Source organism: Ictidomys tridecemlineatus, chromosome 6 (assembly GCF_052094955.1).
Source record: "Ictidomys tridecemlineatus isolate mIctTri1 chromosome 6, mIctTri1.hap1, whole genome shotgun sequence".
NCBI classification, from domain to species: Eukaryota; Metazoa; Chordata; class Mammalia; order Rodentia; family Sciuridae; genus Ictidomys; species Ictidomys tridecemlineatus.
Window position 1 is genome coordinate 25,187,478 of NC_135482.1, and position 17,706 is coordinate 25,205,183.

Sequence of the window (17,706 nt, forward strand, 5' to 3'; positions counted from 1 at the left end):
GTACTTATAGGCCCTTCCAGCAGACAAGAACCCTGGAAGAGGCAAGTCTTTGCAGCTCCCTTTAGTATCTCTTTATCTATAGAGTGTAAACAGAGCCCCCTGGCAGATTCTAACCTCTGGAATCCTAAAGTATATAGAAGAACAAGTGACACTGACTTTATATTTGATACACTAATTTCCCATTGTACAAGTTTTAAAGGTTAAAAACTGCCAGATGTGGCCCAACAAACCTACATAACAGGTAGGGAAGTATTTGAAGCCCTTGAGATATGGCAGTGCTTGGCTTGATTCAGCTCTACAGAATTTAAGTATGTTTAGGAGAAAGGCTCCCTTCACTCTAGTTTCACTTGCAGTGTTTTTGTTTGTTTGATTTTGTTTTGTTTTGTTTTTTTGCTTTTTTGTTCTGTGGCTTGAACCCTGGGGCACTTTAAACCATTGAGTAACATCCCCAGCCCTTGATTTTATTTTGAGATAGGGTCTCACTAAGATGCTAAGATCCTTCTGTCTCAGCCTCCCAAGTTGCTGGGATTCTAGGTGGCTATTATTGCACCCGGCCAATTTACAGGTGTTTTTTTTTTTTTTTCCCCTAGTGTTGTTGATATACTATAGAGAAATGTCTTTTTTCATATCAGTTGAACTTTTCCCTCACTTCATTGGGGCATCCATCACATCTGAGAAAAGACAGGACTGTGGTTCTGCCTTTAAGTAAGAGTGTTAGAGAAGAAAGAAGGATTAGAGGGAGAAAATGCCATGGGAAGCAAGCAGAGTGCGCCTGAAGAATTTACCCTCTACCCTGTTGACTTCTACAGCAGTCCAAGAACTGTCAGAACGAATTAAGAAATGTTTTCTGTTTTTAGCTTTGACGTGCCTTTAATTTGTAACTCTGTCATTCACCAAATACAGATAGGTGTAAAATACTGTGGTTGCTGGAGATTCTGAGTTCTAGCTGGGTGAAGTTTGAAAAGAAACTTTGAGCTTGGCATAGTGTGCACACCTGTAACGGGAGAAGCCTTGACTCTAAAGTGGGATTCTAATCTATGTTCTGTCACTTGGGAGGTTTCTGTGCATATTTTTAGAAAATGTTTTCAGAGTTGATTCTGAAGATTAAATGAAATTAATCAATTTTAAGGATTAATTCAGGTGTCAAGCCCTTCACTTTGAAATTCTGGCTAAATTTATCTGTCCAATTCATTAGCCTCTGAAAAGTCCAGTGCCTTGCTTAGGTTTGGTCATTTATCAAGTAGTTTAAGATCTTAGTTTCCTTTTGTCTGTGGTTCTAGGATTGCTATTAACTGAAATGTTTTGCTCAGCTCTTTTAACAGTTTCCACAGAAGAGCCCACTAATGGCAAGCATTTTGCAAATTTAGTAATTTCATTGAAAATTTAGGAGGTTTGGATTGGTGTACACAATGTAGCTCATGGCTGTAAGCCATTACATTGGCTCTTGCTGTTTTTCCTCCATTTTCTTTCTTTAATCTTGTGTTGTTCCATTGCTCAGATTCTTTTTTAAATTAATTAATTTATTCTAATTGTTACACATGACAACAGGGCATTTCAATTCATAGTACACATATGGAGCACAATTTTTCATTTCTCTGGTACACAAAGTAGAGTCACACCATTCTTGTCTTCATACATGTACTTAGGGTAATGATAATCCATCTCATTTCACCATCTTTCCTACTCCCATGCCCCCTCCCTTCCCTTCTCTTCCCTTTGCCCTATCCAATCAGATTCTCTTAACAGAATGTCTAGCAAACAATATAGCTCCTGCCCCCAAATCCAAATTGTTATTCTTCTCAAATTAATTAATATTTCCTGCCCTCAGTGAGCTCAAGATACACTTAACATTTTGTTCTTTTAAATCAACTTTATTGAGATTTAATTTATATATAATTAAATGTAGACATTTTTAAAGTTTACAATTTGAGTTTTGGCGAATGTATACACATGTGAAATCACCATTTCAGTTAAAATATAGAATATATTCCCTTACTGCAGTCAACACTTCATTAAAAGATTATACTGTTTTCAAAGTATGCTTTCACTTTTCAAAATTTTTCTTTGATGTTGCACATGATACTTTCAAAGTATCTGAAAATAGGCTTTAGTGTGATCATTATTTCTGGAGGTATGCTTTTGAGCATTTTCAGAGTTTTTCCTTAGGATAAATTTCAAATAGAACTGTTACAGATTGGAGTCTCACCAGCTATGTATCTAAGGACCAATTTCACCTTAACACTAAAATACTAGCTTTGTTCTTTATATTTGTTAATTCTCATTATTATATCAATTGTCTTTTTTTTTTTGAATTTTTTAATATTTATTTTTTTTAGTTTTCGGCGGGCACAACATCTTTGTTTGTATGTGGTGCTGAGGATCGAACCCGGGCCGCACATATGCCAGGCGAGCGCGCTACCGCTTGAGCCACATCCCCAGCCCATATATCAATTGTCTTAATAATGAGATGTCAAATAGGACAAAAATCTTCAATTTTCCTAGGTAATTTTATTTTCTTTGATTGAAGTAGTTCATACACATATTATAAAGTTCAACAAAAAGGGTACTCATTGAAAAATATCTTCCAATTCTGTCTTAGCTGTTCAATTCCCTATCTTAAGAAAACCACTGTTGCCTCTTGCATGCCTGTGTAATCCCAGTGGCTCAGGAGACTGAGGCAGGAGGATGGGGAGGTCAGAGCCAGCCTCAGCAACCTAGTGAGGCCCTAAGCAACTCGGGGAGACCATGTCTCTGAATAAAATATTAAAAAGGGCTGAGGATGTGACTCAGTGATTAAGTACAGCTGGGTTCAATTCTAGGAAGGAGGGAGGGAGGGAAGGAAGGAAAGCCATTGTTTATGTATAAATAAGAAGAACCAAACAAATATAAATAAATAGGTGAAAGAAAGGCTAGTAGGGGAAGGAAAACAAGGAAACATCAGGGGAAGGGGGGATAGGAGGGAAAAGGGATCATGAAGTGAAATCCAATTCCATAGTTTTTTCCAGATGAATGCAATTACTATGTATAACTATTAAAACAAGGGCTAATGAGAAAAAAAAAAAGCGCCACTGTTTAGTTACACTATCTAAATCAGTTATTTTAAAGGTATTTTTTTGTGTGTGTGGTTTGTTATTAACATAGTCTTATATTGCTGGCTCACATTGCTAGCAACAATGGAGAACAACATTCATATTTTTAAAATATATTGTTGCATTGTTTCAGAGACTCAAGCTATCCTCATGAAGTGGATGAATTTGAACCCAGTATTGTACAGGAGTGTTCTGTTATAATACATCTGCTACAGTATGTAAATCTATGCTTACTTCAGTTATAATAAAATCTAAGTTTCCTAGATCGTTCCCTCCTCTGGCATATTAGCACAGATAATATCTTTTGAAATCACAGAAGAATACAAAATCTACCAAGTTATTTACTCAGTCTTGAGCTTTTAAGATTATTCAGCTTTCAGACCAAATTGATAATCTCCGAAATACTAAAGTCTGTAACTTTGTGAATTTGATTTCTTGATCAATTTAATTTCAGTCTTCTAAAAACCTGAGGTAGTGGATAGAATCTCAACCAGTCTAGTCTTGAGGGCAGTGCTCATTAATAAAACAATAAAAGGAAAATGAAGGTTAGATTATCAAAGCTTTGGCAAAGGGCAAAAGAAACTTAACACTGATAATCTCTGATGCTTAGCATTTGGTCCCTTTGAAAGTGTACAACCATAGAGACATTATAAAGGATAAGGCATTTGAGCAAGAGTGTGCAATAGTTTGTGAAAGTTTGAAAATTCCCTTTTTTTGCACTGGCTTCTTAAAGCTTACCATTTTTGGAAGTTCTTGAAATTTGCACTTTACCAACTCAATAAGTTTTCTTTTTCTCTGTGGTCTCCAGTAATTGTGTAGTTGATCTTTTCATTCAGCTGGTATGGAATGTGAGACACTTGTAAGCATCAGCATTGGACCCAGGGGTGTTTTACCACGCATATCCTCAGCCCTTTTATCTTTCTGTTTTTTGAAACGTGGTCTCTTGCTAAATTGCTTAGGGCCTTACTAAGTTGCTGAGACTTGCCTGGAACTTGTGATCCTTCTTCAGTCTCTGGGGTTGCAGGTGTGTGCCATTACGCCCAGCAAGGAAACATTTTCCTACAAAAGATGCATACTTACTTTCCCAGCAGCATTTGGTGGCATTTGGTTAATTGCTTACCTCTTTTTTACCCCTTTCTTCCTGGTACTGGATAGTGAACCAGGGCCTTTCACCTGGTAGGCAAGTGCTCTTTAACTAAGAGCACTTATATGTGGTGCTGAGGATCGAACCCAGGGCCCCACATGTACCAGGCAAGTGCTCTACCACTGAGCCACAACCCCAGTCCCATCCCTAGCTCTTTTTAAAAAAGCTTTGAATCAAGGTCTAAGTTGCTAGGCTGACTTTGAATTTGAGATCATCCTGCCCAAGTAGCTGGTATTTCAGGTGGTTGTGGAGCTTGGTTTCTCAAACCCCCCAAAACAACAACAAAAGCAATGTCAGAAACACTGTTTTTTTTTTTTTTTTTTTTGTGGCCAAAATGGCTGGACATTCCTCCTAGTTCTCCAGAGCAAAATACTGATTTTAGGGAATGTGGAGAAGTATAAGTTATACAAATCCAGCTCTAGGGTGGTTGAAAGGATTAGAGTGCAAAGAACAGAGCCTAATAGTACTGAGCCCTATGTGGTGTTGGCTATTAGTGTTATCTGATTTTGCAAAGATACTGATTCACCATAAGAGAATAAATGTTTTCTAGTGAGAGGAAAAATTATGGGTGTCACTTATGTATTAGTTTCACAAAATAAATGTTACACATACCCTGAGGGAGAAAATTTTGAAAGCACAGTGAATGCCTATTTATCAACATTGGTAGGGAAAATGGAATGTTTTGGGTAAATACACCGATTTTATTAGAATTATGTATAATCAGCTTTTCATGAGTTAAACTATTAAAGTTGATTTTTGCAGCTGCTAAACTGGAATTGTATTCTTTAAAGTATCAGGCATGGTATGGTGGTACAAGCCTGTAATCCCAGAGATTTAAGAGGCTGAGACTGGAGAATTAATTTTTTTACTACTGGGGATTGAACCCAGGGGTGCTTAACCACTAAAACCGTTTTTTTTTTAAAGAGAGGTTGTCACTATAAGGCCTTGCTAAGTTGTTGAGGCTAGCTTTGAATTTAGAATCCTTCTACTTCAGCCTCCCAAACCCTGGGATTATAGGCATGCTCCACCACACCCAGCAAGGATCACAATTTCAAGGCTAGCACCTGCAATTTATCCATACTCTGTCTCAAAAATAAATAACAAATTAAGAGGGTCTGGGGAGGTAGCACCCCTGGATTCAATCCCCAGTATTTACAAGTATCCGGGCTCTTAACTGTATAACCCCAGGGTGGTGCTGTTCATGCATACTTCATTGTGAATGGTTGTCTCCTGAAGCTGTACAGTAAAGGAATTTTATTTGGAGGGAGACAATCCTGTTATCCCTGAATCCTAGTTTATCTCACAGTTAGCATGCCGAATGGGAAAGATTCTTGATTTTTCTTTCCTTGAACTAAATTGTGCCAGTGGTGGCACAGTTGGATTGAGAATGCAAGTCTGGACCAACTGTAACTTGTCTTTGACTGAAAATTCAGCTTCTCTGTTTCATCTGTTTTTGTCAGATGAAATACACAGGCTCTTTTCTATTTTTAGGATCCTTAGGCATTACATTTTGTTGTGATTGCTGCATTTGAGAGTGGAATTAACCTGAAGGAAAATGAGTGTGTAAGTAATATATGATATAGCTGTCTATACAAGTTAGAGCCACTAGCTGGTAGGCCAGGAAAAGTACCTTTTATGTCATACAGTTTCCAAAGAATATTAATTTATCTATAAAATAAGCAGCTGTGAGGAAAGCAGGCAGCAGTAACACAATGAGTAAAAAATGTGCACATTAAAGTTGTAAGGGCTTTTGTCTTTATCAGAACAACAAGAACAAGAAAACAACACTGGATTTTGGTTGCTAGGAGTGTGGCTAATTTCATTTCATATTTTCTTTTAATCAAGTAAAAAATATTTTAAAAAAACTTGGGAAAGTGCCATTGGTAACATATTACTTCTTTATTTAAATATTGAGTATTAGCATAGATGTTAGAGACACAGTCCAAAATATCCCTCTCCTCAGCAGGGAAGACTACTGAACAGTAATTGTGAGCCTCAATTATGAAAGGGGACATCTCATTAGCAGTTAACAATTAAATCATTCTAATAATAATAATAAAACGTGTGGTTAGTTCAATGCTAGAGAATCTTTGAATTGTCTGGAGACTTTTTGAAGATCAGAGAGGTAACGTGACTTGTGGCTGGTTATATAGCAGATTGGTCCAATTAAAATTGAAATTAAATTCCAGTTTCTTGGCTCTTGAGGTTTTTTCTCTACAAGGTATAGAATACCACTTATTTGCCTAGTTATATTTAATAGCTCTCTTTACAAAATTAGTACCATCTTTAAAGACTTTTAAACCATGAAGAAGTTCTTTGATAAAGAGATTAGGTGGCCAGGTGCAGTGGCCTGTAATCCCATCGGTTTGGGAGGCTGAGATAGGAGGATTATGAGTTCGAAGCCAGCCTCAGCAAAAGCAAGGTGTTAAGCAACTCAGTGAGACCCTGTCTCTAAAGACAATACAAAATAGGGCTGGGGATGTGGCTGAGGGTGGTTGAGTACCTGTGAGTTCAATCTCCAGTACCTAAGGGAAAGAAAGAGATTACACATTTTCATCTTCAGTGTTCTTCTCCTTTGGCCCCATTTAGTCCTAAAGAGACATTTACTTCAAATTCTGCATTTTACCCCTGGTCTGATAACTCTTTTTTCTTCCCTGTCTAGTTTAGACTTTGGGGGGGGGGTTACTGGGGATTGAACCCAGAGGCACTTTATCACTGAACTATATTGTATTTTATATTTCTAAAAAAATGTTTTTAGTTGTTGATAGGCCTTTATTTTATTTGCTTATTTATATGTGGTGCTGGGAATCGAACACAGTGCCTCACATGAATGAAGCAAGCGCTCTGCCACTGAGCTACAACTCCTTTATAAGGTTTTCTTTTGAGACAGGGTCTTGCTAAGTTGCTGAGGGCCTTGAACTTGCAATCCTTCTGCCTCAGCCTCCTCAGTCTCTGGGATTATAGGTGTGTGCCACTGTGTCTGGCTTAAAATTTTTATTTTTCCGGGAAAAAAAATTTTTTTTTTGGTGGTGGTACTAGGGATTGAATCCAGAGCATATGTTAGGCAAGTGCTCTACCACTCAGTTAAAAATATCTTTAGAAATGAACAAGAATATATTCATATATTATCCTCCTCACACCTCTTGTACCTTCTCTAAGATGTTGACATACCAATTAATGGTTCAAAGTCCAAAGTCACAGGATCATTTCAGAAGAATGTAATGGTTTCAGTGACTATCAAAGATGGGCAAAATGGTTTGCCATTTTGGATGTTATAACACTAATTCCAGGTCAGTATGATACATATCACTTGTTAAATTGAAGCAGATTTATTTCTGCTTTATTTGCCTTAAGATTATATTCTTTCAGTTCCCAGTTTCAAAGAAAAAAAAAATGACATTATAGCTTAAATTTACCTGTTTGATGATGTACTTCTTCCTGATTATGAAGGGGCAAAAATAACCCTTTGTTATTAATTTATGCTACTTACCGTCCCTACCAAACATTTGACATTTATAGCTCATATATTTAATTTTCTTTTTATGTATATATATACACCCTTGAGATAAAAAAGCAGGCTCTGAAATCAGAGTTAGTAGAGTCTAAGAGCCTGAATCTTTGAATCTTGACACTCTGCCTTTTCTGGCTTTGGTCATAATGTAACTGGTTACTCTTAGTTCCTTATTTATAAAATGAGTACAAGGATTAAATAAGTTAACACATGTGGAGTGCTTAAATCAGTATTTGGCAGTTCTTTATATTGATACTTGGACTTTTCTGCAATGTCTGGGAATAGTGCTTGAAAATTGCATAAAATCCCTGCTCTATAGAGCTTAAAGGCTATTGGGCTTGAGGGGCATAAACAAAGCCCTGGTATGTTCAGGTGTGCTTAGTTTAGGTTTGTGTGTGTTCTGTTGAGAGAATTGGGAGATAGTACATAAAGAAGTCAAGGAATTCAGCCTAACTGTTCTTGCTGAGAGGACAGTTTGTTGTTAGTACTTTTCAAATTTTGTCCATTGTTAGTGATTGCATTGATCTTAAATACTATTCTTGAGGTGTGGAGGATACCAGTTAACACAGCAGGTGTAATAATCCTAATCAGTTCTATGTGGTACTTGGAACAAGCATTTACTTCAACATATAGTACCTTTTGCTAATTGAGATTCCTGTCTTCAGATAGTTTAATGTCTGACAAGTAAACCAATTATTGTACTAGTTGTAAGTTGAGTGGTGATAATGAACAGGAAACTGGAAGTACTAATTTAGACCCCAGAAAAAAACTGGTCATAAATACTCTAGCCTTCTGGCTCCCTAGTCTTCATATTTTTCCCTAAATTTCATATAAGAATTTGTTTGTTCTCATGTTGAGGAGAAAAGTTAGGGCATGGATTATAAGTAGTTAGTGACAAGATGCCACAAAAGGGCTAAAGCTGAAAGAAATACAAAATTAGTTTTGCTGTTTATGTGTCAGCTTTTATGAGCTATTTCTATTTTATTTGCTTTTAGAATTTGTATCAGGATAGGGCTTTTTCAAGGACATGTTCAGATGAATGCTAAGCTTAGTTTTGGTATTGTAGGAAGGATATCTTAAAAAGATATTTGAAGTAAAGATACCTTATGTCCACTAGGGGGTACTGTACACTGTAAAAATTAAAATTATTTCTGGGCAATTAGCCATTATTTCTTCATGCAGTTATCTTGTTTGAAATTAAGTTTTGTCATTTAGTGTTTCTTCTAAATTGCTACAAAACATTTTCAAACAGTCTTTTTGACTGTAGCAAACAGTAACTCATATATGCATTCCTGTTAGTAGTGGCACCAAGTGTTCTGACATTACTTTGTGTATGCATATGATACTGGGATTTGAACCCAGGGATGCTCTACCACTGAGCTACATCCCCAGTCTTTTTTATTTTATTTTTTTAAATTTTGAGACAGAGTCTTTCTAAGTTGCTGAGGCTGGCCCCAAACTTGTAATTCAAGTTTCCCCACAAAATTTTGCCCAGTATGTGATATAAGATGACTTATTCTTAATGATCTGTCAATAACATCATTATATGATCTTATGGTTCACTCTATAGTAGCTCCTAGCCATGTTGAGTAGTTGAAATGTGGCTAGTTTTTTGACATATCTTATAAGTGTAAATGATGTACTGGACTCTGAAGACTTAGTTTAAAAAAGATAGAAATGTCAGTAATTTCTATTAATTACATATTGGGATAATATTTTAAATATATATTCATCAACACATTTCACCATTTCTCATGCAAATTTACCTCTACTTTTCTATTTAATCTTTTATCTTTTAAGCATTGCCTCACAGAACTTAATAGAACTTCATTACTTCATGGTAAGCACAAAGTATTATTGAACTTTTAAAAATGAGAACAGTTTTGTTTCATAAAAATTGGTTGACAGTTTACTGAAACTTTATCTCAAAACAAATAAAAAGGATCTGGGAATGTAGCTCAGTGGTAGAGCACTTGCCTTATATGCATGAGGGCCTGGGTTCAATTTCCAGTACTATGATAAAAGGAAGAAATTGGTTGACAGAATGTCACATGTTTGGATTTAGTGTTGTGTGATACTAGGGTTTGCTTTTCAAGTCTTAATAGAGCTATTGATTATCAGATCAATTTGATCAATTCAACTCCTTTTAAAAATACTTGTGGCATGTACTATTGTATATACATTTTGTAAGATGAGGTATTTTCCTTTGAATCTTGTTGTCATTTAAGTTCCTACATTGCTCTTTTGCATACTTCCTTTTCTACTTTTTAGTAACCAATTTCCTGAATTTCTGCAGTACTTTCTGTTTTTCATGGTCCTAAGTGCAATTCTACCCAGGTTCATTCTTGGATTGCTTTTAAACATAGTGGGATCACAAAGTACAGTCAGTGGCACTTCTGGTTGGATTTTTGTTATTGTTTTGGGGTTTGAACCCAGGGGCAATTTATCACTGAGCTGCATCCCCAGTTCTTATTTATTTTATTTTTTTCTTTTTCAGACAATTCTAAGTTGCCTAGGCTGACCTTGAACTTTCCTCCTGCCTCAGCCTCCTGAGTGAATCGCATTACAGGTGTTTGACATCATACCTGGCCTTATTCTGTTTTCTTTAAAAACAAGCAATGTCTTATAAATCTTTAAGTTTATTGTTGTGCTTTGTTTGTACCTTACGTTCTTGTTGAGTTGCTTATATCAGACTATGGCCTTCTGTGATGTCCTTTTAGTGTTCTCATTCCATATTTACAGAATTATCCCTTATGGATACCTGAAACTACAGATAGTTCCCAACTCTGCATACACTGTTTGTCTTTCTTTCTCCAGTTCTCTCATGGGCACTTTCCCTCTCCCTCTTCCTCTCTCCATGCACACACAAATTTAATGCCATTTCTATCTTAACTAAGCGGTTAATATGCACTGTCTTAATGAAGCACCATAACTTTAGTAGTTTTAGGTGTGACAGGAAAATTAGTACAAATTCCTTTTCCTTCATAATTTCATGGATGAAAGATTAGTTCTTACTCTAAATCTTGGCAACCTCAGCATTTTATTTTTTTTTCCCTTAAGTTGTGAACAGCTACCTTTTCTCACAGGAAACAATGTATGTGACTTATCTTTGAGATGTCCAAATTACCACCATTACTACTGCTGATACACTTTTGAGACCATTAGTAAGTAAAATGAAGGCTTTTTGAATACAAGTATTGGTTGATTGACAAGTACTGGTTGATCTGATAACTGAAACTGCTGGTAAATGGTTGGTTGCTAAGTGATTTAACAAGCCAGGAGTGCATTCACTGTGAATAGGCTAGACAAGGAGGGATGATTCATTCATATCCAGGTGGAACAAGTGAGAAATTTCATCATATTACTTAGAATGGTGCATAATTTAAACTTACATATTTTCTATTTCTAGAATCTTCCATTTAATCTTTTTTGACTGAGACTGACTAAGGACAACTGGAACTGTGAAAGGACAAATTTTGTTGTGGGGATTGCTTTAAACCCTGCTCTGGCTCAGAGCATGCTTGCTCAAAAATAAGTGAAGCAGTAGGAATTTTTGAGACTTTTACCTTTGGATTTAAAGAAATCATGCTGTTCTTTTCTGTCTTTTTTGTCAAAGAATAGTATAAAACTTAGAGATATTTCAGTTAACCGTCTTTTGGATAGTAGCAAGAAGGATTTTATTTCCTACCTAGTTTTTCCCTTTTTAGGGAAAAAGATGCCATCAACTTCTGTGGGTAAGACTTTAACATTGGGTTTTCTGAGACTGGTTCCATTTGGTTTGGATTTTATTCTTTTCTCATCCCACAGTTTATGCTGTGGGTTTGGAAAATCAACAATGTTTATTCAGTTATATATCTGTTGACTGTGTTAAGTCTGTTGGAACCTGGGTGCATATAAAAACTGATTCAAAATGTTTTCCACACCTAAAAAATATATTCTAGAATGTGTTCCAGTTAAATCTTAAGATTGATCAAGTATGCATTCTTCTGGAAGAATATCTTGACTTTGAAGATGAACTAACTAATGAGTGTCATATCTGTCTCTGCCAGTGTGTACTCAGTGTGATTTTGAAGCTATTTTTGGGATCTGATCCTGGAGGCCTTTTTAGTAGCTTTAAATAGAACTGCTATACTTTGTATAACCAGGAAGGGGGTAATTTGGGATTCTTGGACCCTGATCACCCCTGTCCCCCACCTTTATAAACTAGAGATAAAACAAAAGGAAGATGGAGGTGAGGAGACCCCATAATTCAAGAAATCTTCCTATCCAGTTCTTTTTCCATTCTTGTACTCTACTGTTCTTAATATTTGTACTTTTCCCCCTTTTCTAGTCACATTTTGACTTTTCAAGGTATGAGACTTCTTTATTGTCTTCTTGAACTTTTTAATGCCCTGAAAATGTTTTACTTTGAACCTAAAGAACATTTTGCTGGAAGTAGTTCACATTTGAGTTCTCATTTGTCCTTGCCTTGCCATAACATCATAACAAAAACTAGTCTTGAATGAAAGTACCAAAGGCATTACTTTCAGTGGCTGTGGGTCTCTCACATTTGAGGGAGGGAAGATCTGTATCTACATCTGATAGCTATATCAGTATGTAACTATACTGAAGGAAAAGTGTGTGTGTGTGTGTGAAGGTGTACAACTTTCTTAAGCATTTGTTGGTTTTCATACCTAAAAATTTGTTTAACAGTTTAGTTTAACTAAATCTGCCTTTTCAGAATGTTGAAAATGCATCAATAATAAATGTTATATACTATTTTCAGCTTGCATATTAAAATTAATGTTTTTCTGTTTAGATATAAATAGAAGTTAGACTGTTTCTTCTCCACCTGAAATGGATCCTTTTGTTTTCCTCCCATGATGTACACATCCTGCTTTGAAAAAAACCTGCTTTATTTGAGATGCATTTCTTTTTTTCTCCATAGCTTTATTGAGTAAAGATGCAACTCTGATAGTTTAGTCTTCACTCATTTATTCAAAATTAAACAGATATTTATTGGACATCCATTGTGGTGACAGGTATCGTTCCAGATGCTGAGGATATAGCAGTGAATAAATTCAAATTCCCCCACTTATAGTGCTATTTTCTGAGCAAAATAAAAGGGAAATGTGATCTGATTGTCATGGTTATGAAGTGGGGTGGGGACAGGGAGTGTGTGGGTTAAATTCAAATTCCACCTCTTATAGTGCTATTTTCTGAGCAAAATAAAAGGGAGATGTGATTTGTTTGTCATGGTTAAGTGGGGTGGGGACAGGGAGTGTGTGGGTTAAGGTGGAATGGGGTCTGCAATTTTAATTATGGTTTACTGAGAAAACATGATTGATTGAAGATCTTTTGCATCTGAGGGGAAAAGCCATGTAGAAATTTGGGGGAAGAGAGCAAGTGCAAAGCCTTTGAGATGGAAGTGTGCCTAGTAGGTTAAAGAACTAAAAGGAAACTGACTTGATTGGAACAAAGGGGATGGGGAGGAGAATAGGTGAAAGTAAGTTAGGGAAGTAGACAGAGTGAGGTAATCATAAACATTTTGGGGGAAGTCCATGATAAGGGTTTTGGCTTTTTAAAAATCTGTAGAAAATAGAATCAGAGCTAGTAGATAGCAACATGAGATCAGGGAGAAAATTAAAGGTTATTGCATTATGCCAGATAGAGCTGCTGGTTGCTTGGGTCAGGGGTATTGTAATTGAGTGGTGAGAACCATGGTAGATTTTGAAGTCCACCCTCCTTCATTCTTTCCTCTCCCAAACACCTTCTCTTTGGTGCTGGGGATTCAACCCAGGGCCTCAGACAAGTTCTATTGCTGATCACATAAGATATGTGACATATAGAAAAGGGTAGGTCAATTGGATGAAATGGGATTGACTAATATGGAAAAGACTTTGGGGAGGAAAAATTTGGAGATAGGATGGGGGAGATGTTCAGTTTTGGTCTAACTGTTGTGGGACTCATTGGTGACCTTAAGCAGGTTAGTGACTATACCCCAATTGGAGAGTGTGCTCATGATGGGGGTAAGGGGAGGGGGTAGAAATGGGAAATGAGCAAGTAATGGTACATCACTTTGGAAGAGTAGGGGAAAGCAGTGGGGCAGTAACTGGTGTGGGGGGGATGGGAGGAGCAGTGGGTTATGGTCATTTACTCTTGGAGGAATAGTAGGGAGTTTGTGTGGTTTAGGAAAAGAGCCAGTACAGAGAGGAGAGTTGATAATTCATTGCTGGAGTAGCATCCTTAAACAGGTGAGGAAACAAGATCTAGTGCTTGAGAGGTTGGACTTAGTCAAGAGTGCATATATAACATTGGAGGAGAGGATGGAGTATTTGGGCAATACAGATGCAGGTAGAGGTGCAAATGCTACCATGAGAACTCAGGGAAATTTTTGTTTTCTTTTGACATAGAAAGCAAGGCCTAAGTCAGAAGTGAGGGTGAGGTTGGAGAATTTTAGAGATTTGAAAAGAGAAGAATGCTAGTGTTATTTAGGAGACCAGGAGACTGATGAAAAAATAGAACTAATAGTATGATTATAATGGGAATTATTAAAGGTTCCTTTGAGGTTTCTCAATTTTAGAGAGCAGTAAGCATGGAGATGTATATTTCCCCTCTAGCATTTTGTGTGTGTGTGTGTGTGTGTGTTTTGTATTGGGAATTGAACTCAGGGACACTCATCCCTAGTCCTATTTTGTATTTTATTTAGAGACAGGGTCTCACTGAGTTGCTTAGTGCTTCACTAAGTTGCTGAGGCTGGCATTGAACTCATGATCCTCCTGTCTCAGTCTCCAGGTGTGTGCCACCGAGCCTGGCTCATTAACCTAATTTTATTATCAGCATATTTCTAGCTAAAATGTATGATAAGCCATCAATATTCTCTGGCATTGCATTTTGTTGGTTGTAATGACTAAGATGTTTTTTCTTTGAAGTTTGCATTTTATAAACACCAAATAACCCATCAGGAGATTGGAGACATTCTGTTATGTCTAAATCCAAGAGATGAACTTTCTAAATTTAATTTTGTTGTTCAATGAATTGATGTTTGTTTCACAAATGTGTTTTTCTGTTGTAGGAAACCCAGCGTTTGCTGGCAGAACCAGTTCCTGGCATTAAAGCAGAACCAGATGAGAGCAACGCCCGTTATTTTCATGTGGTCATTGCTGGCCCCCAGGATTCCCCCTTTGAGGGAGGGACTTTTAAACTTGAACTATTCCTTCCAGAAGAATACCCAATGGCAGCACCTAAAGTACGTTTCATGACCAAAATTTATCATCCTAATGTAGACAAGTTGGGAAGAATATGTTTAGATATATTGAAAGGTAAGTAGTATGATTTCTTTCTTATGCATTCCATATTTAGAATGTAAACACTGTAACCCTGTAACTTGTAACCTAATAATAAGACCACAGTGGTCTGTGGGAGGGAGATGCAGTAGTTCTGGGCCTGTTTTTTTCATGCTATATCATACTGAGCCTGTTGCCTTCATAGATAAGTGGTCCCCAGCACTGCAGATCCGCACAGTTCTGCTATCGATCCAGGCTTTGTTAAGTGCTCCTAATCCAGATGATCCATTAGCAAATGATGTAGCGGAGCAGTGGAAGACCAACGAAGCCCAAGCCATAGAAACAGGTATTTAATATTTATTCTCCTTTACACTACTTCCACTTTTTAAAACAAATCTATGCTACCTTTTAAAAAGCTTTTAAAAGTTCTTGGCAAGGGCAAGGGGAAAAGGTTGTATTAAATTAGATGCTGATTACAGTATACAAGTATGATGTTCAAGCTCCACTTCATGGCCTGTTATGGAACCCCAAAATTTTATGTATAGTATATAACTGGGAGATCTTGGAATCTGGATTTAACAACACTGAATTTAACCAATACTGGGTGTACATCGTTCATCTAGTAATATGTAAACATACTGGAACAATTGAACTCTTTTATGCTGTTTTTCTAATCCTTTTGATTAAAGCATACAGCAATTTATAGCTAGAGAGTTTAGAATCAACAACCTTCTCCCTGAAAAATTTGAACAAAATTGTTGAGGAATGTTATTATCCAAAAATGCAGGGGACACAACTTTTTTCATCCTGATGAATTTTGTAAAACTTTATTTATTTTCATTGTATTATAATTAGACATACAGAAAATGTTTCAACCTTGATTCAGTTTATAGGAGATGACATAAATCTAAGAGATCACAGCTGACTTAATCACATGTTTGTTCTTGTCTGCAGCTAGAGCATGGACTAGGCTATATGCCATGAATAATATTTAAATCGATCCGATCATCAAATGTGCATCACTTCTCCTGTTCTGCCAAGATTTCTTCCTTTTTTGTTTGCATTTAATGGACACAGTCTTAATAGAAACATTACAGAATAAAAGCCCAGACATCTTCAGTCCTTTGGTGATTAAATGCACATTAGCAAATCTATGTCTTGTCCTGATTTACTGTTGTAAAGCATGAGCCGAGGCTAGAAGTATCATCTGGATTGTTGCGAAACGTTTAAAAGCAGTGGCTCTCTGCTTTTATTCATTTCCCCCATCATGGTTTAAGTATAAAGCACTGTGAATGAAGGTAGTTGTCAGGGTTAGCTGCCAGGGGTATGGGTGTGTTTATTTTTTATTTTATTTTTTTGAGGGGAAAGGTAGTTTTATTTTAATTTTGTGGATTCCTTTCACTCCCCTTTATGGTGAGCTAATTGCATTGGTTAAAAGCAGCTAACCAGTTCTTTAGAATATGCTCTCTAGCCAAGTCTAACTTTATTTAGACTCTGTAGATGGACAAGCTTGATTGTTTGAATCAAAATGGGAACATTAAACAAACATCACAGCCCTCACTAATAACATTGTGACTTTGCTGTCAGGTGTAGATTTCCCCCCCTTCAAAAAAAGAAAGAAAAAAAGAAAAAACTTGTGACCATTTTGTATGGCTTGTCTGGAATTCTGTAAATCTTATGTTTTAGTAAAATATTTTTTGTTATTCGACTTTGCCTTTGTACAGTTTATTTTACTGTGTTTATTTCATTTTCCCAATGTGACAATCGTATTTAAAAATTAAAAAACTCTGATGACAAACATTCTGTTTTGGTCTTCACCATCTGACAAATTGAATGGCAAGAGATTTTGCCAGTTTCTTTTCACTGATGCAAACTTATATTAAGAATTACTGAATGGATTATTTATAAATTGGCCCTGAGCATGCATAAAGCATCAGTGTCTGACTTTTTTTTTTTTAACCTAGAAATTAAAAATAAATGTTCGTTGTCTGATTTAGTTAGGCTATCATTGGTCTTGCCACAATGTTTGACAAATTACTGTACAGGGATAGTCACAACAAAGAAAGCATTAGTGACTGACATGTAGGACTTTCACATGTCATGCCACATTTTTACCTCAGATGTGGAGTATGACCTTTTTCTTGGTTCCTATCTTTAAACTTCCTATGTGGCCACTGGTGTGTGTTATTAGGAAACACCAATCTGGTATTCATTAGGGGTTTGCTGAGGCATTTGAGTCTTCCTTATAGACCTAAGAGTGTATCTCAAGCAACCATCTTGCATAAGTATCATCAGAAAGGTTTCTTCCTTTGAGAGCATCAAATCTTAGTTAATGTGCTTTCACCTCCCTAGTATTTGCTTTGGAGCTCCTTTTATTCTTTAATTTGTTATTAGTAAATTTTTCTTCACTGACAGTTTCTTCCCTCACAAAACTGTTCTTTTCCACCTCTCTTCACATCTAATGCCTGATTCTTATTTTCAAGTCATAAATGTAGCCAGTCATAAATATGTAAATGTTAACCTTCACTTTGGAATCTTTTGTCTCTTGCAGTTTAAGGTAATGGATATTGTAGCCCCATCTGAATTTTCCTCACTCTTATTCTCATAATTTCTGGAGTTTCTTCAGAATGTGGTGTATTTTATTGTGCTCCTATGTAAGATGAAGAATTATCTATTAAAATTACGTTTTCAACATAC

The 17,706-nt window shown here is 36.5% G+C and overlaps 1 protein-coding gene across 2 annotated transcripts in view; it reads left to right on the plus strand.

The window, feature by feature from the left end:
• The window catches only part of Ube2n (ubiquitin conjugating enzyme E2 N), a 30,517-nt gene extending 14,354 nt beyond the window's left edge, over positions 1-16,163 (plus strand). Inside the window, exons 2-7 of one of the 2 annotated variants that reach the window (XM_078053015.1) lie at positions 2,337-2,502; positions 3,223-3,303; positions 9,545-9,584; positions 14,799-15,045; positions 15,215-15,355; positions 15,964-16,163. In XM_078053015.1, coding sequence (XP_077909141.1) covers positions 2,468-2,502; positions 3,223-3,303; positions 9,545-9,584; positions 14,799-15,045; positions 15,215-15,355; positions 15,964-16,004 — 585 coding nt within the window. In that variant the 5' untranslated portion in view covers positions 2,337-2,467 and the 3' untranslated portion in view covers positions 16,005-16,163. The remainder of the gene's footprint in view (positions 1-2,336; positions 2,503-3,222; positions 3,304-9,544; positions 9,585-14,798; positions 15,046-15,214; positions 15,356-15,963) is intronic. The other variant, XM_078053016.1, reaches the window with a different exon arrangement.
• Positions 16,164-17,706: the final 1,543 nt, after the last annotated feature.